Source organism: Tursiops truncatus, chromosome 1 (genome assembly GCF_011762595.2).
Source record: "Tursiops truncatus isolate mTurTru1 chromosome 1, mTurTru1.mat.Y, whole genome shotgun sequence".
In the NCBI taxonomy this organism is placed as follows: Eukaryota; Metazoa; Chordata; class Mammalia; order Artiodactyla; family Delphinidae; genus Tursiops; species Tursiops truncatus.
The window spans coordinates 169,165,467-169,186,477 of record NC_047034.1 but is presented as its reverse complement, the minus strand read 5'-3'; the positions used below and the strand labels follow the sequence as shown (position 1 = coordinate 169,186,477).

The following is a 21,011-nucleotide window of genomic DNA, read 5'->3' as shown; positions in this document are numbered from 1 at the left end:
GCTCGCCACGACTCCCGGGACCTTCCGCCAAGTGCGCGGCGCAAGAGGCGGAGCCGCGCAGCTCCGGGGCGGGGCGGGGCGGGGCGGGGCGGGGCGGGGTTTCTGGTCAGCTGATGAAGGCAGGAGCTGGAGAACCCAGAAGCCGGGCGGCGGGGAGGCTCTAGACTTGGTAAGCCGAATTTGAGGCTGGGGCTGCGGTTCGGGACTCTGGGCCTTCCCTGCTACATCTTTCCAACACCCTCCTCCAGCCCCTGGATGGTCCTGGGGCTACTGCCCCCACCTCGGGGCGCGAGATCTTGGAGCGAGGCTCTGGGCTGGGATTGGGAGGCCCTCGGCGGGGGCCCAGGGCCCCCTCCTCAAGGGCGACCAGCATGACCCCTCGGGCCACTCTGACCTAGGGCCTGGGGTCTGGGTTCCTTTTTCACCTCTTGTTCTCGGCCGACGGGCCCCTGCGTTTCTGACGACTTTGTTTTCCCCAGGGCGGGCCAGAGGGGGGTTTCGCGGCGAATAAGCGCCGACCCCAGCGGCTGCCCTGTTATTATCCCCGCCAAACAGGCGGCCGGTGCTCGGCTGAGTCACTAGGAGGGAGTTGTGACCGAGGACCTGGAGGGCTGGAGTGGGTGGTAGCCCCAAGGCGGGATGCTTCTCCCCTCAGGTGCTCCCCAATTCTGCAGGGAGCCCAGATTGTCCCCTCCCACTCCATGCCTAGGACAGGTTTCCAGGTGTGTACATGGGGAGTCTGTGTTTGGAAGTATGAGGACTGACGCAGTCTTGTCTTTTCAAGGCTTCCTGAAGCCTGCTGTTTGCCAGGAACCCTGTGGGGGGAGGGGAGAGAGCTCTAGACAGAACAGAATAATAGCCGTTCCCGGTTATTCTACTGAGGGTTTAACCTGTGCCAGGCACCATTCTAATCCCTCAGCCTGGATTCTCTCATTTAACTCTGCCGTTAGCCTAGCAGGTGGATACTTGCATCATTCCCTTGTTTTACAGGGTGGAACTCTGAGGCTCAGGCACTTGACCGAGAATTCATTACTAGTAGGCATTAGGCAGGTCAGTTCCAGAGTGCTTTCTCCTCAACCCTAGGCCATCCAAGCTCACAATTAGGTCTCCCATTCTCCCTTCCTTTCTTTGTTTCTCTCTCTCTCTCTCTCCCTTCCTACCTTCTTTTCCTTCCTTTCTCTCTCCCTCTCCCCCCTCTCCGTGTCTGTCTTGCTGTTTTTTGAACCTTTACTGTGCACCTGGTGTGTCCGGGGCCTAAGAATAAGTTTACAACTAGGGTGAAGGGACAGGAGTGGGCTTAAAGGGCAGCAGTGGCTGAGGAATGTGATGAACATTCTTCGGGTTTGTGGAGGAGTTAAGGGAAGAGGGGACAGGTGTTTTCCCGCCAGCTCCTGTGAGGACCTTCTAAACTGAGACGGCAATTTAGAACTGGGTCTTAGTTTCTCTTTACTATGCCGTCTAGGATGAAAAGGCCCAGCCTAGGGGAAGAGATGGCATGGACAGAAGTCAGGAGACCTGGGAATGACCGTCTGAAGGCCTAGAGGGAGGGACAGGAGATGGGGGGAGGGCAGTTCTTGGAGCACCCTGGGGCTCAGTCTCAAGGCATTTGGACTTACCTGGTAGATAAAGGTGGCCACTTGGGCAGCTTCAGTGGGGAGCAGCTCTGTGACTCAGCTTGGGATCTGGACGAGTTACATGGCAGCGGCAGCGGATGCCATTTCCAGGGCTGCCTTTCTTTTCTTTTCTTTTCTTTTTTAATATTTATTTATTTATTTGGCTGCATCAGGTCTTCGTTGCGGCATGTGGGCTCTAAGTTGTGGCATGCAGGATCTAGTTCCCTGATCAGGGATCGAACCCGGGCCCCTTGCATTGGGAGTGTGGAGTCTTAGCCACTGGACCACCAGGAAAGTCCCTCCGCCTTTCTTTTTTTTTTGCGGTACGCGGGCCTCTCACTGTTGTGGCCTCTCCTGCTGTGGAGCACAGGCTCCGGACGCGCAGGCCCAGCGGCCATGGCTCACGGGCCCAGCCGTTCTGCGGCATGTGGGATTTTCCCGGACTGGGGCACGAACCCGTGTCCCCTGCATCGGCAGGTGGACTTTCAACCACTGCGCCACCAGGGAAGCCCCCTCCGCCTTTCTTAAAGTGTGCTCATGTGCACAGAATACATGTGGTCAGAATACGCTGGGGGAGCTTCTTAAACCCAAGGTCCTTGATCCCCAGCTCTGACACACTGATCCTGAATTTCAAACATGTGCCCTCCATGATAACAAGGCACCCCTGAATCAACTATATACTTCAATTAAAAAAAACAAAAACCACAAGGCACCCCTGTTGTGGTCCTTGTCACACCTACAGACCTGGTCAACCTTTGTTGCAACCCTGGCCATCCATTTGCTCAGTGCTGTTGGACTAGGAGGTGGGCTTGGTCTCAGAAGCCAGGCCTGGGCCCAGGCTGGCTTCCTACTTGGGTCAGAACCCACGGGTGACAGGCTCTGTGCACAGTGGCCCTCAGAGGAAAGTGTCTTCTGTTCAGGGCTCAGGCGTGTCTCAAAGTATCCTGAGCCCCGAGCTGCACATGGACCCCGTGCATGGACAGGGGACCACCCACCCAGGGCCCTGCGCCCTGGGCCCTATGAGCCATGGTACATCCCCCAAGACACCCATCCCTCCTTCACTGGGCGTGTGTCCACTTTCTTTCTTCCCTAGCCTGGTGAAGAGAGGAAGTGAGAGTGACCTCAGGGTGCTTGAGATACTGGTCTCTCATTCTTAGTCACTACCATTGTGTCAGGCCCTGGGCTAAGAGCTTTATGTGCATTTTATCTATACAACAACCCCAAGGAGGGAGCGGACAGTGTTCCCCTCACAGAGAAGTTAATGAGGATGGCAGTATACTACTGTGATGACCTGCCGTGGTGTGTTGAGGCTCTACAGGAGGAGGCTTGGGGAAGTGGTCCACTGGAGGGGTGGCTGGGGAACAAAAGGACTTGATTTGAAATGCCTGAGGCACCACAAAAACCCAGCTCCTACCTGGACTGCGTGCTAACCTGGGGTGGCCTTGCAGCTGCTGGTGGCAGGACGGCAGATAAATGGCTCCAACATCAGCTGTGCTGAAGGTCAAGGGGGGGTGGTCACCAAGGTACAGGAAGAGACCTTCAGCCCCCCTTTGCAGGGCCCCGGAGGGACTGCAGTGAACCAGGCAGGCAGTGACCTGGGGTGCCCTTGCCCCCAGCTCTGGGGCTCGCTGTTGAGTCGCGTTAGAGCTGAGAGCCTAGAGCTTCCTAAGAAAAGCAGCTGACTCGCTTCCTTTCCCTGCCTGACGCTCCCAGGTCGCTATGGCCTCAGCAGTTCCAAGGGTCCAGCCAGGGTGTCTCAGCCCATTCGGGCCAATGTAACAAAATACCATTTGTCTGGATGGCTTAGAAACAAACTGATTTCTCACAGTTCTGGAGGCTGGGAAGTCCAAGTTCAGGGTGCTAGTAGATTCAACGTCTGCTGAGGGTCCACTTCCTAGTTCATAGATGGCTGTCTTCTCGATATGTCCTCACCTGGCAGAAGGGGCGAGGGAGCTCTCTGGGGTCTTTTCTATAAGGGCACTAATCCCATTCATGAGGGCTCTGCCTTCATGACCTAAATACTCCCCAAAGGCCCCACCTCAAAAATACCATCACATCGGGGGTTAGATTTCAACAGGACAGGAGGGACATGAACGTTTGGTCTATGGCATTGTCTGTGGGGCATTGCTTTACGAGGATCCTGGGTCTTTTGACACAAGCAGAAACTGAAGGTGGCTGGAGAGAGCCTCATCCCAGGTGAGGAAAGCCCCTCTGAGCGCAGTGAGAAAAGGGGAAGCCTGTCTTCTGGCTGCGTGAGACCCTGGGCAGCCCTGCAGACCACAGGAAGGTGCCGCCGTTCCCAGGGGCAGAAGCATGGTGGCTCTGAGTGCTTCCTGCTTGGGTGGCCCTGGCAAGTCACCTCCCCGGGTCCACGCAGACATATCAGTAGCCCCCACTTCATAGAGTTGATGTGCAGCAAAATGCAGAAAGGCCTACGTAAGGTGCTTAGCACAGAGCTGGTAAAGTGCTCAGCTCTCAGGGGCTGTGATGATTCTGCCCAGCAACCCCACTTCCTCTTCCTCCTCTGGGACTGTCACACAGGCTGTGACTGCTCTAGGACACCAGCTGGGGACTTCGCTGCCTGCCCCGCAACCAGCCAGCTCCTGGCTTTGTCGGGTGAGAATGGGGAGGTGGCTCCGGACTCTTTGCCAGCAGGCGTCCTACACATGCGAGCTGCTGGGAGAATGCGGCTTGAGCACGCCAAGCTTGAATCCCAGCCATGTGTGCAACTCACCTGCTCCTTCTTCACCACTTGCCTCATCTGACCAATGTACTAGGGCACAGCCGTACTTTTTTTTTTTTTTTGGCCGAGTGGTGCAGCTTGTGAGATCTTAGTTCCCTGACCAGGGATTGAACCCAGGCCCCAGCAGTAAAAGTGCTGAGTCCTAACCACTGGACCACCAGGGGATTCCCAGGACAGCCGTAGTTTAAATGAGAGGGTGTACTTAGTGGGCCTGGTCTCAGCAGACCCTCACAGCGTGATTTGCAAGAAGAAGAGATTGGAAACAATCGAAATGTTCAGGAGTTGGAACAAAGGTGGCATTGTTTGAGGGCTCAGTTCTCTACACTAGATTTATGGACTCATTGAACCCTCACAGCTGTATGGGGGAGGCACTGTTATCGCCCCATCTTGCAGATGAGGACACTGAGGCACAGCAAGGCTGAGTCACTTGCCCAAAGTCGAGGCGTTAACAGGCAGAATGGGGATTCGAATGCACCTGTCTCTGACCACACATCCAGTGCCCTCCCTGCATATGTGGTTACTTTGATCTCTGTACTGATCGTGTTCTCTGGTTCAGGGGCTCAGTCCATGTTGGGTGATAAGGCTGGAATGGGCTCAAAGTGGCGGGACCATGACTAGGACCCAGACCTCCCAAGGCTGAAGGCCCCTGTCTTGTTCCCTGTAGAGCTGTCGCCTGCCTCAGCACACCGGCTCCCTCCCTCCCTCCCTCCCTCCGAAGCCATGGTCTGGAGGAAGCTGGGCTCCAGCAACTTCTCCAGCTGCCCCAATGGCTCCAGCCAGTGGATATGGGACGTGTTTGGCGAGTGTGCCTGGGATGTCTGGGACAAGGCCAGCGTGGGCCTGGGCTTGATCTCCATTCTCTGCTTTGCTGCGTCCACCCTCCCGTGAGTAGCATCAGGGTGGTGGGGCCAGGGCTGGGTTGCACGGGTGGGGCAAGTGCTCCTGGGGCTGCACCGAAGAGGGGCTCGCTGGCTGGCGTTGGGCCTCTCCAGACTCAAGGCCAAGTGTGCTCCCTCTCCCACCTCCACTGACGACTTCCAGCCCGCCCTGGAGGGCCCTACAGCGAACCTCACTCTAGGCCCCGCCTTGAGCTGGACCATGCTGACACAGAGGTAATAATAATAACACCTGTTCAGTGAGTGCCCACTGTGTACCTAGCTCATTTCTAAGCACTTGACATGTCTTTACCCTATTTAATCCTCATAACCACCCTGTGAAATAGAGACAGTCTGTATCGCTTCTTTACGAGGAAATAGAAACCCAGAGAGGTGAACTAACTTGCTGTGAATTGCACAGCTAGTCAGAGAGGAGGCGGAGGAGTGGGAGGGCTGGGGTGCATCGAACTTGGCCTTTGTTCTGTGACAGTCTGGTGGAGGACAAGCAGTGATTACAAAACAGCAGGGCCACTGCTGTGATTAGGGAACGTGGACACACTGTGACCTGGGCAAGTCCCTTCACTGCTCTGCGCCTCAGTTTTCTCATCTGTAAAATGGGACTGTTGTTCCCTACCTCACAGGGTTGCTATGAGGATGGCCTTTACACACCGTACGCTCAGTCCTATGGCTGGGCAGAGGGGGCGCCGAAGAGGAGAGGTGAGGTCAAAGAGGTCATCCAGGGCCCTGTAATGTAAGGGCATTCTCCACTGTTAGGAAATCTTATGCTGTTTCTCCTGAGGGAGAAAGATAACAGTTTAATTGAGAGATAATTCCTATGCCACTGAGTTAGCCCATTTAAATGTACAAGTCCAGGGTTTTAGTATATGCACAGAGTTGTGTAAGCATTGGCGCAATCAGTTTTAGAACATTTTTGTCACCTTAAAAAGAAACCCAGAAAGAAATGAGTCGTTCCTCGTTTCCCTCTAAATCTCCTGGCCCCAACCACCAATCTGCTTTCTGTCTGTAGATTTGCCTGTTTTGGACATTTCATATCAATGGATCATACAGTATGTGGCCTTCTGTGACTGGCTTCTTTCACTTAGCATAACATCTTCAAGGTTCATCCACGTCACACGTAGCTAGTGTCAATACTTCATTCTTTTTTTACATCCGAATAGTAGTTTTCGTTGTATGTGTGTACCTTTTGTTTATTCATTCGTTCATTGATGGACATTTGGGTGGTTTCTACCTTTTGGCCAGTGTGATTAAGGCTGCTATGTATGTTCATGTACAAGTTTTAGTGGGGACATGTGTGTTTACTTCTCTTGGGTATATACCTAAGGGGTGGAATTGCCGGGTCACATGGTAACTCTGTGTTTAATCTTTTGAGGAACTGCCAGACTGTTTTCCAAAGCAGTTGGACCATTTTATATTCCCACCAGCAGCGCATGAAGGTTCCAATTTCTCTAAATCCCCATCAACACTTGTTATTTTCTGTCTTTTTTATTATACCATCCTAGTGAGTGTGAAGTGGTATCTCATAGTTCTCATTTGTATTTCCTTGTTGGCTGGTGATATTAAGTAGCTTTCCACCCGCTTATTGGCCAAATTATATTCTCTTTGGAAAAAGGTCTATTTAGGTTCTTTGCCCATTTTTCAATTGGATTATTTATCTTTTTGCTGTTGAGTTATAAGAGTTCTTTATATATTCTAGATATATTTTGCAAATATTTTCTCCCATTCAGTGGGTTGTCTTTTCACTTTCTCGATGGTGTCGCTTGAAGCACAAAAATTCAAAAATTTGTTGATGTCCAATTTTTTTTTTTTTGGCCGCTCCGTGCAGCATGTGGGATCTTAGTTCCCCGAGCAGGGATCGAACCTGAGCCCCCTGCATGGGAGCTCGGAGTCTTAACCACTGGACCGCCAGGGAAGTCCCTTGATGATGTCCAATTTACGTGTTTTTTTCTTTTGTTACTTGTGCTTTTGCTATCATGTCTAGAAAGGATAGCTTAATCCAGGTAACAAAGATTCACCCTTATCTTCTAAGAGTTTTATATAGATTTATCCAAGTCTGACACCAATTCTGATGTGTTTTTTTGCCACACCATCAAGCAATCAACTCAATTCTTACACTGTCTACACCTGAGACAGCCTCAGATCCCACAGGTTAGGGGCCCCGTCCTACAAGTCCCACAAGAGTGCTCCCTCCTCCCCGCTTCTGAGACCAGTCACAGGTCCAGGTTGTCATTTGTGCTTCTGGCCTCCAGCTGTAGATGGAGATTCCTCCGACCCCGCCTCAGGTTTGATTAGTTTGCTAGAGCAGCTCCCAGAACTCAGAGGAATGATTTTTATGGAGGCTTCATTACACAGTCATTGGCCATTAGCGATTGGGCTCAATCTCGAGCCTCTCTCCTCCCCTGAGGTGGGTGAGGGGGGTGGGACAGGGGCCCCTGACACCAAATGTCCCAACCTTCTAATCTTACTGTTGGTTCCCCTGGCAATGAGTCCTTATCGTCAGGTGGCCTAAGGGCTTTCCAAAAGTCACCTTATTAACATTACAAAAGACACCTTTTTTTCTCTCTTTCTCTCTCTCTCACCCCTTAGGACATTCTTAGGAGAGCTCTGTGCAGGGAACAGGGAAGAAGACCAAATATATATATTTCTTATTGTAAATCACAGTATCACAAATTAGCTCTCACATGTAGAGCTTTGACTCAGCTTGAGTTGTATTTTGTATAGGGTGTGAGGTAGGGATCCAACCTCGTTCTTTTGCATGTGGTACCCGGTTGTCCCAGTACCATGTGTTAAAAAGACTACCATTGGGAATTCCCTGGCAGTCCTATGGTTAGGACTCTGTGCTGTCACTGCTGAGGGCCCAGGTTCAATCCCTGGTTGGGGAACTAAGATCCCACAAGCCGTGCAGCGGCCAAAAAAAAAAAAAAAAAAAAAAGACTACCCTTACCTCATCAATAGGGCTTGACATTTTTACTGACTCATCTTGTCCCAGCTGCCATACTAGATGTGGCAGAAGTAAGCAAAACTGACCCCATCCTTGCCTTTGTAGACCTTCTGTTAGGGAAGGAGAACTGGAGGGACGGGGGAGAGACTGGAGGCAGGGAGGCTGTGTAAGGCATCCAGCAAGCAATGATGTCTGGGGGATTGGATAGGTGGCCCTTAGCAGGCAAAGCAGACAGGTTTGGGTGATGGGTGGAGGCCAAGGGAGAGAGACTCCCCATCTTGGGGTGAGAGCTCCCCCAGAAGCACGAGGAGCTGGTGGAGCCGGCTGAGGCCTCCCCTTTCCACCAGGGCATAGTGCCAGCCCTGCCGGAGCCTGGCTGATTAACCAGGGAGGGGGTGTCAGAGGTCTGGGAGGAGCCCCAGGTGATGGCAGGGAGGGCAGCCACCTTCCTGCTTCTCCTTAGGACTCGGCCTTTCCTGAGTGTGACAAAATCACTTTCCCTGAAATTTATGGAGACCCTTCAAGTCACAGTATCCTGGAAGGGCAGGGCCACGGGGTAAACCTGAAGGGCCTCTCCAGGCCAGCCCCATGCTGGGCACTGTCCCTTCCCTCAGGAAGCTTGAGTCCAGGAGGAACTGACCAATGCTGGCAGAGCTCCCTTCTAGGAAGGCCCTGAGGAGGAACTGATATTTCCTGAAAGATACAGAGGAGGGACTGGGTGAGCCATCTGCTGAGGCAGAGTTTGGAGGAAGAGAAGGCAGTCCCGGTGAAGAGGTGGTGGGGGTCGGAGTGTCCCCTGTTGGAGGAGGGAGTTGGAAACAAGGAACACAGGCTTGGGTGGGAGACCTAAAGAGCTGGGGGCGGGGTCAGCAGGAGATGGAGGTGGAAGGATGACCGTGAAGAGCCAGGGCCAGGCCTAGCTTTCCTAGCTTCTGTCTTGGGTGGAAGGTGGGGTGAGGTGCTGTTTAGTTACCTTTTACTAATTTAAATACATGCAGATGATTAAAGAGAAATGTAAGCAGCAGATGGCCGTTGTGGAATGACTCAGAGCAAGCCTGGAACCTCAGGGTCTGAGTGTGAATCCTGCTTCCCTGACTTTTCCATCCCCAAAGAGGCCCATCGAGACTTGACCCCATGGCGTTGTAATCAGAGCTCTGGGAGCCACAGCCCGAGGCTTCTCTGTTGCCCTTTGAAGATAACAGGCCCGTATTATCATCCATCTCCCCTGGAGACAGGGCATCGCCCAGGCCTCGGCTGTAGGGCAACCACCATCCTCCTTCCTTCCAAACACCAACCCCCCTCCCGCTCCTCCATAGAAGAGAGAACCCAGGGTCCCTATGAAGTGGTTCTCAGGGTCTGACACAAAACATCAGGGCCCTGTAAAGGCCCCAGGTCCCCACCAGGAGGCTGCTGTGGAGGAGAATCTATCGTGCAATGGCCCTCTCTGGAAAGATGCATGTCCCATAGAGCTCCTGGCTTGGAAGGGATCCCCTGGTAAGAATCCCCAAAGGGCAAAGAAAGGCCCATGAGGATCCCACCTGCGGGAAGGATCAGCTCCCAGGCGACCCCCTGTGCAGACACCGCCCCGGCCCCGCTATTCCGTGTTGGCTCTTCCCATGTTTACCCTCCACGCGGTATCACAGCCGTCGGCCCCTGAGCACACGTCTCCCTCCTCCGCCACAGCCAGTACATCAAGGCCTGCAAGATGGGCAACATGGACCAGGCCCTGTCCCTGTGGTTCCTCCTGGGCTGGATCGGCGGAGACTCCTGCAATCTCATTGGCTCCTTCCTTGCTGACCAGCTGCCCCTGCAGGTGGGCTGGTCCCCGGGCTGGGTGGGCTGCCAGGGACAGTCTGCAGAGGCTTCCATCTTGCGAGGGCCCCGTGCTATAGAGAGAGCCCTCTGCCTGCCGCACAGTGTGACAATGGGCTGTGGGCCTCAGTTCCCCCATCTACAAAATGAGCACATCAAACCACAGGATGGCTGGGGTCTTTGACCTCTGAGGTGCTGAGATCCTGACTGAGCTTTCAGGGCATGGGGCCCTGGAGGAGGAAGGTTTTCCCTTGGGAGGCCCAGGTGCTATCATTCTTCTGTGGCTGGGTGGAGCTGGGACTCAAAATCAGGAATCTATTGTCTTCCCAAGGGGGGCTGTAAATCGCCCCTGTATCAGGCCAAATGGTAGCCTCCACTTAACCTCTGAGTCCCATTTTGTCCTGCCTGGTCATGCTAGCCACGGTTTCCTCTGTCTACCCAGGCGGGCACCTGCCAGGCCCTTGCCTACCTGCTTTCTAGCTCTGCCAGGTGGGAACTGTGATCCCCTCCTTTCTAGATGAGCAAACAGAAGCTCCAGGAGGTGAAGCAACTTGCTCAGGGTCACCCAGCTGGGATGGGGCAGAGCTGCCCGGGTGCTGGGGTGTGGTCCCTGAGCCGGGGACTGCAGCCAGCGCCCTGGGCCCCCTCTTCTCTTGCAGACTTACACAGCCGTGTATTACGTCTTAGCCGACGTGCTGATGCTGTCGCTGTACTTTCATTACAAGTTTAAGAAACGCCCCTCTCTGTGTGAGTACTGGGATCCCTGAGGGCAGCCAGGAGGCCTGGAAGCTTGGGAGGAGGAAGGTTTCCCATTGCTGGTGATAAACCAAACCTCAAAAAGGCTTCCTCGGGGGCTTCCCTGGTGGCGCAGTGGTTGAGAGTCCGCCTGCCGATGCAGGGGACGTGGGTTCGTGCCCCGGTCCGGGAGGATCCCACATGCCGCGGAGCGGCTGGACCCGCGAGCCATGGCCACTGAGCCTGCGCGTCCGGAGCCTGTGCTCCGCAACGGGAGAGGCCACAGCAGTGAGAGGCCCGCGTGCCGCAAAAAAAAAAAAAAAAAAAAAAAAAAAAAAAAGGGCTTCCTCCGGGCCTTATCTGAAAGCTGGGGCCCTGATCACCTGATGAGCCGAGATAGAGGGCAGTGAGCACATCCGGGCAGGACCACAGGGAGTCCCCTTCACTTAAGTTCTCTCATTCAACAAACATGGCTTCAGCTGCTCCTCAGTGCCGGGCCCTGGGCTTGGAGCTGAGGAAACAAGGACACGGCACACAGGATTCAGAAGGGGCAGATCCAGGGCTGTACAAGAAATGATCCAGGCACCTGGGGGTGGGGCTGTCTCAGCATTTCCACGCTCCATAATTCCCTTCCTGCCCCCACTGCCCTCATCAGTTTACCTTTACAACCTTAGGAGAAGGGTACTCTCATTATACCCATTCTACAGATGAGGAATAAAAGCTCAGAGAGGTTAGGTCACTTGCCCAAGGTCACACAGCCACTGAGGGACAAGGCCAGGACTCAAAGCCCAGTCTGTCTGCTGCCACTCAGATCCCTAATCTCAACTTCCCTCCTGCCTCATGTCCAGGGTCTGCCCCCATCAATTCTGTGCTGTTGTTCATCTTGGGGGTGGCGTGTACCGCCCCACTGCTGAGCAGCGCTGGCTTGGTGGCTGCCCCCAGGGAGGTCTTCCGGGGGCGGACGCTCTTGTCTGTGGAGCCGGGCAATAAGGTGAGGTGTGGGCACGCGAGAGTAGAGCAGGGTGGGGGTCTGGCTCACCCCGAGGGCCCGCCCCTGCATGACCACGAGGTCAGGGGAATTGCCCTCAAGGAGGGAGTTGGGGCTCTCAGTCTGCACCCCAGCCCCTGCTGAGCACTGAGCACTCCACTCTGCCCTCTCAGCCCTTCACGCAGCAGGAAATCATTGGCTTCGTAATCGGCTCCGTGTCCAGCATGCTGTACCTGCTCTCCCGGCTGCCTCAGATCCGCACCAATGTGAGCCGTGGGCAGGGGCACTGGGGCCACGGGAAGAGGAGCCGGCTGGCAGCTCGGGCCCCTGGGTTAGGGAGTAGCAGCAGGTCTGGTCCACACTCACTGTTGGCTTGGGTGACTGAATCCACTTCTCCAAGCCTCAGTTTCTGCCTCTGGAAATGGGCATGAGATGCCTGCCATCCAGGGGTACATGTGACCTGCATGTGTCCCAGGGAGGTCGGAGGTCAGGTGAGAGCGAGGGGCTGAGAGCAGAGGAGAAGGTGGGGAACCAGAGATGGGGGAGCCTTGCTGGGCAGTGAGTCAGCGTAGGGCTGGGGAGCAGGCACCTTGGGGCGAGCAGGGTGGGGCAGCCCTAGTCTCTTGCGACCTGGGCAGGGTGGCCTGGGAGATGACGTTGGAACGGGGATGAGGAGTCAGGCCCTGGAAAGGGCTGATCTGGGCAGCAGGCCCGTGTCGACACTGGTCACACCGTGTGCAGTCTGCTCGGAGCATGTGCGTTGTGACAGGGCAGACGGACACATGGACAGTTACAGTCCAGAGAGACAAGAGGCCCGTTTGAGGTCTCTGACCCTACACCCCTCGCTTCCAGTTCCTGCGGAAGTCGACCCAGGGGATCTCCTACTCGCTGTTCGCCTTGGTGATGCTGGGGAACACGCTGTATGGGCTAAGTGTGCTGCTCAAAAACCCTGAAGTGGGCCAGAGCGAGGGCAGCTATGTGCTGCACCACCTGCCCTGGCTCGTGGGCAGCCTGGGCGTCCTGCTGCTCGACACCATCGTATCCTTCAGGGTGTGAGGGTGGGTGGGGTCGGGGGGGCCACAGCAGCCTCCGCCTGTACGTGGCTTCAGCATCCATCCATCCATCCATCCATCCTTCCTTCCATCCATCCATCCATCCATCCATCCATCCATCCATCCTTCCTTCCATCCATCCATCCATCCATCCATCTCTCCATCCATCCATCCATTCTTCATCCATCCATCCATCCATCCATCCATCCATCCATCCAGTCCATCCATCATCCATCCATCCATCCATCTATCCATCCATCCACCCATCCTTCTATCCATCCTTCCATCCATCCTTCCATCCAGTCCATCCATCCATCCATCCTTCTGTCCATCCGTCTGTCCGTCCATCCATCCATCCATCCTTCCATCCATCCTTCCATCCTTCCATCCATCCATCCATCCATCCATCCATCCATCCATCCATCCATCCATTCTTCTATCCATCCATCCATCCATCCATCCTTCCATCCACCCATCCACCCATCCACCCATCCATCCATCCATCCGTACATCCAAGAGCCAAACCTCCCATGTGCTGGGCACCCCTCCAGGTACCGGATCTATTTGTGAGGAAGAACAGAATGGTCCTTCCTTCAAGAAGCTCACAGTTCAGTGGGGAGGCAGACAGGATACGCGTAATCATAAATAATTACTTCATTGTGGTGCTACTGAGTAGCACAGAGAAAAACTGCAAGAGTGTGTGACCAGGGGCCTGTCTGTCCTGGTTTAGAGGCTCAGCAGAGGCCTCCACTAGTGCCATTGAAACTGTGCCCTGAAGGAGAAGTTAGGCACAGGAGAGGGAGGGATGTTCCTGGCACAGCTTGTGCAGAGGGTCTGGGGAACAGGGCATAAATCAGCCCATCCAGGCAGGAGGAAGGAAAGCTGCAATGTGGAGACACACACACGTGAATTAGAGATGGAAAAACTTGAGTTCAAATCCTGGCTCCCCGGTGTCCTGTGTGACACAGAGCAAACCGTTAGCCTCTCTGTGCTTCCATGTCTTCATCTTGCTGTCTCACCAAGGTCATGGGGCAATTACATAAGCTAAGGTGTCTGGAAATACCCAGCAGCGGACCCAGCACACAGTGAGTGCTCAGTAAATGTTTGCTGGATGGCTGAGCAGGGCATTATTTGCATCTCCTTTGGGAGGAGATAAACGGGGCCCTTGTTTCGACGTTTGCGGAGTTCCTGGTGGGTGCAATGAGAGATGAAGAATGTTAAGCTCTAGTGCCCCAAAATGGCCCCTGCCACTTGCTGAAACCCCCAGGGGGCTGTAGGGTGAGAGGAGGGCAAGATCCTGGGGCTGGGGTCAGGGGAGGCTGCCTGGAGAGGAAGACCCAAGCGCTGGACTTGGCAGATAAATGGGGTTTGGCCGGTTGAGGGGTGGGAAGGCAGCAAGAGCAGAGGCCAGGAGGCCATGGCTGACCCTGCCCACCTGGCCGAGTTGCAGGGAGGGAAGAGGGCAGCAGTTCTGGATGGGGCCACAGGCCACCCTGGGGCAGGTCCAATGCAGGCTGTGCTCCGTTTGGCCTTGACGTTGACTCCTTCAGATCTCCATACAGTTCCTGATATACAGGGATGCCGCCACCTCATCAGAGCGCCAGCCACTCCTCCCCAGCTGAGCAGGACCCAGACCCAGGCCAAGCCCAGGATGACAGGGACCTGCAGATGCCACACTCAGGAAGGGAGACGTATGGGCAGTGACGGTGCTGCTGACCCTGGGCTGGGCCGTGGAGGAAGCTAGGGGTGCCTAGAACTCCCGGCCCGACCGCCTACCCCCAACACCTCCGAAACCTCGTGAGCTGACCCTTCCGGAAGCCCTGACTGACGGACTCTTCCAGGAGCAGGTCAGCCCCCAGGGCCAGCCCACCCCGCCTTGGGATTCACCGCCAGGGTCTGAGGCAACTGTCCCTGGAGCCTGAAGGGAGGGCCTGCAGCCGAGACCTCGCCTCTCAGAAGACAGTGCAGCTGCCCCTCAGCTCACCTACCTCATTCTGCCTGCTTCCCCCACCCAACCGCCTGGGGAGGAGCCCAGCTCAGCCTGGTGCACCCTGGACTGTACCGTCGACTGCAGATGGCCTAGTGAACGGTACTCCCCGTGAGGCCCGTCCTGGTGCTCCTTTCCCGGTGCCGGGCTCTGCGCTGCTCTGGGGCACGGTGATGGATGGCGATTGGGGTCCCACCTACAGGCCCCAGGTGGGGGCCTAAGGGGTCAGGATGTGGGAGAGCCAGGCCAGAGGGGACTGTGTCTGCTGGCCCGCCCCTGCCCAGCCTCTTGGGCCTGCAGTTTCTTCAACCTGCTTCTCTGTGACAGGCTCCACACCTGGTGGTGGGGCCACAGCAGTGAGAAAGACACTCCTCCAACAGGATCCCTGCTCCGCGGTGCTGAGCAAGAAGCGGAATAGTTAAGGTTCAGACTTTGGTTCTGCATCTCAACTTCTCTGTGCCACAGTTACCTCATCTGTGCAATGGGATGACAGTATTACCACTTTATATGTCCTTCTAGGGATTAAATAAAATGGTGTGCTTATGGATGTTAGCCCTGAAGTCTGGCGTGCAGAAGGAGCTCATTGAAGGTTAGCTTTGATCATTTTTAGTTGGAGGAGAAGGACAACCAGATCTCCCTGGAAATCAGGGAGACCTTCCTGGAAGAGGTGACATGGCAGAAGGACAGTCAGAAGATAAATGGGGAAGGTGCCAGTGTTGCAGGCGGGAAGGGTGGAGAGGAGGGCAGGGCTTAGCCCCGAGCTCTAGTTCCTGTGCCCCAACTTTAGTTTGCCTCCCAGACCCCAACCTGAGTCCACTTTCTTCTTGGCCACAACCCCATGCATGCCTGAGGACGGAGGGGCCAGCTCCCCTCCCTGCTGGCCTGCTGTCTCACCTCCCCCCCCCCCCCCCCCCCCCCGCTCCCCCACACAGCCGGTCCCAGGAGCCATCAGGGTGGGTGGTGCCAGGTGCGGCTAAGGCTGGTAGGGAGGAGCTGGGGCTCAGCGTGAGCCTCTCTGTTAGAATCTTCCTCTTCCAACCGTGGGGAAAGGAAGGAGCCCGGCCACAGGGCTGTAGCCTCGGCCGCGAGGGGACGCCTGCCCCGGTTTGGTGCCAAGCGCAGCTCTCCTCTCCACCCTGGCCCACGCTGTGCTGGGCGTCTGGGATGGGGGTGAACCAGCTCTGGTCCCTGCCCTCAAGGAGGGGAGATGGGTGCCGGGCCCTAGAGGGAAGGACTGTAACCAGAAGGTACAAAGTGCCATAGGAATGAGGCGACTCAACCTGGGAAGGCTTCGTGGAGGAGTGGCCCGGGAGCGGAATCTTGAGAGAGAGGGAAGGGTGTGTGCAAAGGCCTGGAGATGGGAGTCAGGGCTGCTCCCAAGGTGGGGCTGGAGTGAGGACAGGATGGTGGGGGCAGGGCCAGCCACCAGCGCTCACAGCAGGCGACCTGGTTTGGTTGGGGGAAGAGGAGGAGGGAATGGGAGTCTGGGGAGGCCAGGGAGGGGGGCGCCTCTGAGGTTCAGTTGGGCAGTGGGGCGAGTGGGGTGCAGCGCCTCAGCCCTGTCCTGGGCGGGCCTGCAGAACCCTGGGTGTCACCTGGCCTGCAGCTGTTTATTGAGCACTTGCTGTGTGCGGGGCGGGGCTGGGCTGTACCCTCGCTCGGTCCCCACAACCCCCACTGCGGTAGGTGGCGCAGGTGCAGTCATCACAGCCACATGACAGATGGGAAAACAGGCTCTGAGGAACTAAGCAGCTTCCCCAAGGTCCCCCAGCTACGAGTGGCAGCTGTTCTATCCACATGAGGTCCCTCAGCTGCGGGGGCCATCCCACACCCGGCCCTCGGAGTCCCATCCCTGCCTCCGCCCTTGGCGGGGGGTCCAGGGCTTCAGGCCGGGTGCCATCCAGCCTCACCCTTGTCCTCGGGGGCGGCGCAACCCTGCTGTGCTCAGGCCCCCTCCCCACTGTTCTGAATGGTGCCTCCCACCCCCAGGGCCCACGCCCGCCCAGCTGGCTCAGTGCCCTTTGCAGCCAGGATCTGGTGCCCTCCCGGCCTGAGGACCTGGGGGCTCAGCTTGGCAGTGTGAACCCAGGTGTGGGCCTGGGCTCGAGCTGGGTGGGGAAGAAAGAACGAGCTGTCACAGCCCCTGCCCTGGTGGGGGTGATGGGGTGATGGCTCTTGCTGGCAGGCGCCACCCAGTCTGCCGAGAGCTGTGGTTCCTTCCTCCTCATGAAAGCCCCAGTCCGATGGGGGAGACACTGGCACGCCCTGCCTGATGGAGGACGTCGTGGCAGTGGGTAAACGGGACAGGTGCAAGCCTGTCGTGCCGGGTGAAGGCTCATCAGCGTGTCCACCGTACTGGGACCCTCCCCGTGTTCCTCCCAAAGAGCGGAAGGGCCAGTGTGACCATCAGTCAATTCCACTGTCCGGACTGGGCCGTGCTTACCGGCTGGTGGGGTCCCTGAGGTGCAAGGTCCTGGGTGGACTGCCTTTCTCCCCTGGCTGCAGGCAAGCGTTGGTAGGGCCTTCACCTCTAGGTGTGGCCTGAAGGGATGAGAACCTTCCTCTCGCCTGAAGTGTGGACCTAGCATTTTGGTTTCAGGCCCAGGCTCTGCACTTACCAGTTGCCCTGGTAACTGGTCCAGGAGGATTTCTCCCTCAGGACCCACACGGGGAGCAGGAGGCTGGGCCAGTCACCCCCAAAGATCCCTGCCTTGGCGGCTTTACATGTCAGCTATTTTTAATTTTTTTTTATTTTTTAGTTAATTTATTTATTTGGCTGTGTTGGGTCTTTGTTGCTGCACGTGGGCTTTTCTCTAGTTGCGGTGAACGGGGGCTGTTCTTCGTTGTGGTGCGTGGGCTTCTCATTGCGGCGGCCTCTCTTGTTGACGAGCACGGGCTCTGGGTGTGTGGGCTTCAGTAGTTGTGGCACGTGGGCTCAGCAGTTGTGACTCGCGGGCTCTAGAGCACAGGCTCAGTAGTTGTGGCGCACAGGCTTAGTTGCTCCGCGGTACGTGGGATCTTCCCGGACCAGGGCTTGAACCCGTGTCCCCTGCATTGGCAGGCGGATTCCTAACCACTGTGCCACCAGGGAAGTCCCTTAGCTATTTTTTTAAAAAAAAATTTTAATTTTATTGGAGTATAGTTGGTTTACAATGTTGTGTTAGTTTCAGGGGTACAGCAAAGTGATTGTTATACATGTACATTCTTTTTTTAGATTCTTTTCTCATATAGGTTATCACAGAACACTGAATAGAGTTCCCTGTGTTATACAGTAGGTCCTTGTTGGTTATCTGTCTTATGTATAGTAGTATGTGTATGTTCACCCCAAGCTCCTGATTTATTCCTCCCCTTTGGTAACTGTTAAGTTTGTTTTCGATATCTTTGTCTGTTTTGTAAATAAGTTCATTTGCATCTTTTTAAAAGTTAGATTCCACATATGAGTGACAGCATATGGTATTTGTCTACGTGTTAGCTATTGAATGAGATGCCGTCTATGAAAATGCCTGGGGCACCCCAAACCTCAAGGTGGGGGGCAGGCAGGTGGCATCTACAAAGGACTGGCCCACAGACCCATCCTCAGTGCCCGGCCCCAGGCCCTCCCAGCCCAGGGTCCCCTTGGTTACTTAGCGAACCTGGGATTTTTTTTTTTTTGCCACTCATGGCATGTGTGATCTTAGTTCCAGGCCGCATAGCCCAGTGGGAGCAGGCTGTCTGCCTCTGCTTGTTCTGAGGCTTCAGAGCAAAGGCCGCCCCCAGGCCCAGTGACTGGCTCAGCAGATGCTGGACACAGGTGCCCTTTTTCTTCCAGCCTCTTTAGGGCTCACTGGTTGCCAGGAGCAGAAGCCCACTTGCTAAGCATGCAGCAGAGGCTCTTGGCCGGCTGTGGGCTCACAGGAGGGAAGGTTAAGAGGTGAGCCATCGGTGTCTGGAAGGACAGGACAGGCACTACAGCTCCGGGAATCATTCCTGGTGGGAATGAAATGGCACTGTTTCAGCATCAGTCTCTCAAGAGAGAGCATCGTAACTGGCCTATTGTGGGTCACCCGGTGGGGATGAGGGAAAGCCGTGGCCACACTGCACCGAGGCTGCGGGGAGGGGGTGGCACCAGAGAAGCAAGAGGGGCCGTGAACAGGTCCACAAGGCCTGCGCCACCCCTCGGGCGGGTAGGGTCCCACAGAGCAGGGAAAGGACGAGCTGGGAGGTGGCCCCGAGCCAGGGGCACACACTCCTCTTCTGCCACTTGGGTCTGGCTGCCCCTCACTGAGGAAACCCGGTCTCAGGGCCCAGTGTCCCTAAGCTCACTGGCCTGACTTAGCAGCAAAAGACAGCAGTGATGGCTCTTCCGGTGATGGAAGATCAGGCCTGGCATACATCACAGTCACAATTTCTGGCTTCCAATTGTTATTTTGGTCACGTGATCGAACACCTGCTAAACATGAACTCATTTATCTGTGCCAAGCACTCTACCACGAGGATGTCATTTCCATTGGAGAAGGGCTCTGGGTCCACTGACAGAGCTCCGGCCTTCACCTGTCCGCCTCCCTCATCTTCTTCACCCACCTGAAGGTCCTTGAAAGGAACTGCACGCAGGTGTCTCTCCTGTTCCCCGTCTCTATCTCAGTGGTACTCTGCACTCAGTAAAGATGTGCCCCATCTGGGAACTTTCTCATCAGACCATGCAGAGAGGAGCTGGGCCCAAGGATTCGGGGACAGGCGTGTCAGGGACCCAGGTACCTCAAACCAGAGGGGCTTCGCCGGGGTGTGGGCCCTACTGCCCTGCCAAGCTGCCCTGGTGTCAGCCGGGAGAGCACGGACTACAGCTCGGAGGGACCTTGGGCACGTTAACCCCAACCTGTTTGCCCACGTCACCCAGGGCTGTGAAGATGGCGTGGGACGAGTGTGGACATGCCTGCGCAGAGCAGGTGTTTGCTGAAATGAAAGGGGAGGTGGGGGAGAGCCCCCATCCCATCACACCTGATGATGGGATGGCCCCAGCTGTTCAGGACAGGTGGGGCAGGGTCTGCGCGGAGCAGGGGCCCAGAGAAGCCGTTGGAGATCTGCAAGGACCCCCTGCTCGCTCACCACGTGGGCCCCACGCCCCCACTGGGGTCAGCCCTCCCAGCCGAGCTCACACATGCTTGGACAGCAAGGCAGGCAAGAAAGAACACAAGGCCAGTGCTAACTGCATCCCAGTTTCTTTTTATTTATTTTTTTGTTCTTTTTTTCCTTTTTTTTTTTAAGTATGGAAGCTCAAGTATAAGATGTAGAATTTTTTTTAAGCTTTACAAAAAAACAAAATAAAACAAAAACTCCTTTTGCATTCCATAAAAATTGACAGAAAAGCACCTGGCCAGAAGAGCAGGACGGTCCGCAGGTCCCCGCCCCCCACCGTGTGGTCTCCGCGGGACAGGGGCCAGGCGTGCGGGACGACGCTGAGGGCCACCTCTCCTTTCTCCCAGAGCTGTCCCCTGTCCCCGCCAACCCCCAACCCCAAGCAACTCCCAAACACACGTGGAATCAGATTTCCAGTTTTTCTTCTATCTTTCACACACCACAGTTATTTCATAAAATTTTTTTGTTTTACATTTTTTACACCAATGTAACAAAAGGGTGGGAGGGAAGGGAGGCAGACAGTGTATTTTATGCCTATAAATGGGTGGTGGTGGAGAGACGGGGGGGCGGGGCAAACAGAAAACATGGTTTCTATGGAAATACTGAGTTTTGATAGCAAAATGTGGTGGGAAGTAGGCCTCAGAGACAAGAAGGGTGTTTATAGGGTTTATTCTCAGGGAGAGATGGCGCTGTGCAGTGGTGATGCAAGTTGTTGTGTGACCTGGGGCGGGGAGGGAAGGGACGAGGGAGGGAGCAGAAAACGAGTTTCTAAGAAAGGAATCTAGTGAGCGCACGGCAGCGTGTCCGGTTAGTTGGGAAGAAGAGGCTTAACACTGCTGCTTTCTCTTCAAAGCCTCCACCAGGTCGTTCTTAAGAGCTTCTTGTTTTGATTTGTCTGCAAAAGTCTGCACAGACCTGTCCGGGGAGAAGAATTGTCATTAGCAGGCTGAACAGGAAGAGTGCAGCGGCGAGGGGCCGAGGGCTGCCCTGCCGGTGCGTCCAGGGCGAGGGGCCGGGTCACTGGGCTGGGTGCCCCCTTCCCCGTCCTCTGGGAGTGCGAGCTGCAAGCTGTGCAGAGGGGGCAGAGGGGCCCAGAGCTCGAGGCCGGCCCCGCGGGGGAGGCCACGGCCCACCT

General features: G+C 55.7%; 2 protein-coding genes and 1 non-coding gene across 6 annotated transcripts in view; 1 reads left to right on the top strand and 2 right to left on the bottom strand.

Annotated features, from left to right (window-relative positions):
- Positions 1-101: 101 nt before the first annotated feature.
- Positions 102-20,073, top strand: SLC66A1 (solute carrier family 66 member 1). Of its 2 annotated transcripts, XM_033842206.2 has the most exons (8): positions 102-169; positions 5,021-5,240; positions 9,874-10,003; positions 10,662-10,749; positions 11,586-11,728; positions 11,899-11,991; positions 12,578-12,763; positions 14,328-20,073. In XM_033842206.2, the coding sequence occupies exons 2-8, from the start codon at positions 5,077-5,079 to the stop codon at positions 14,397-14,399; spliced, it is 876 nt and encodes a 291-aa protein (XP_033698097.1). In that variant the 5' UTR covers positions 102-169; positions 5,021-5,076; the 3' UTR covers positions 14,400-20,073. The 2 variants fall into 2 exon arrangements, with proteins under 2 accessions (XP_033698097.1, XP_033698103.1); XM_033842212.2 differs by lacking the exons at positions 102-169; positions 5,021-5,240 and adding an exon at positions 5,266-5,468.
- TRNAK-UUU (transfer RNA lysine (anticodon UUU)) lies at positions 4,449-4,521 on the bottom strand. Its single transcript has one exon. It is a non-coding gene; the product is annotated as a tRNA-Lys (tRNA).
- The window catches only part of CAPZB (capping actin protein of muscle Z-line subunit beta), a 136,603-nt gene continuing 135,535 nt past the window's right edge, over positions 19,944-21,011 (bottom strand). For all 3 annotated transcript variants that reach the window (XM_019918852.3, XM_033842182.2, XM_033842186.2), the window contains one exon: positions 19,944-20,791. Coding sequence is in view for 1 of the 3 variants with exons in the window: in XM_033842186.2 (XP_033698077.2) it covers positions 20,704-20,791 (88 nt within the window). In the remaining 2 variants the exon portion in view is untranslated. The remainder of the gene's footprint in view (positions 20,792-21,011) is intronic.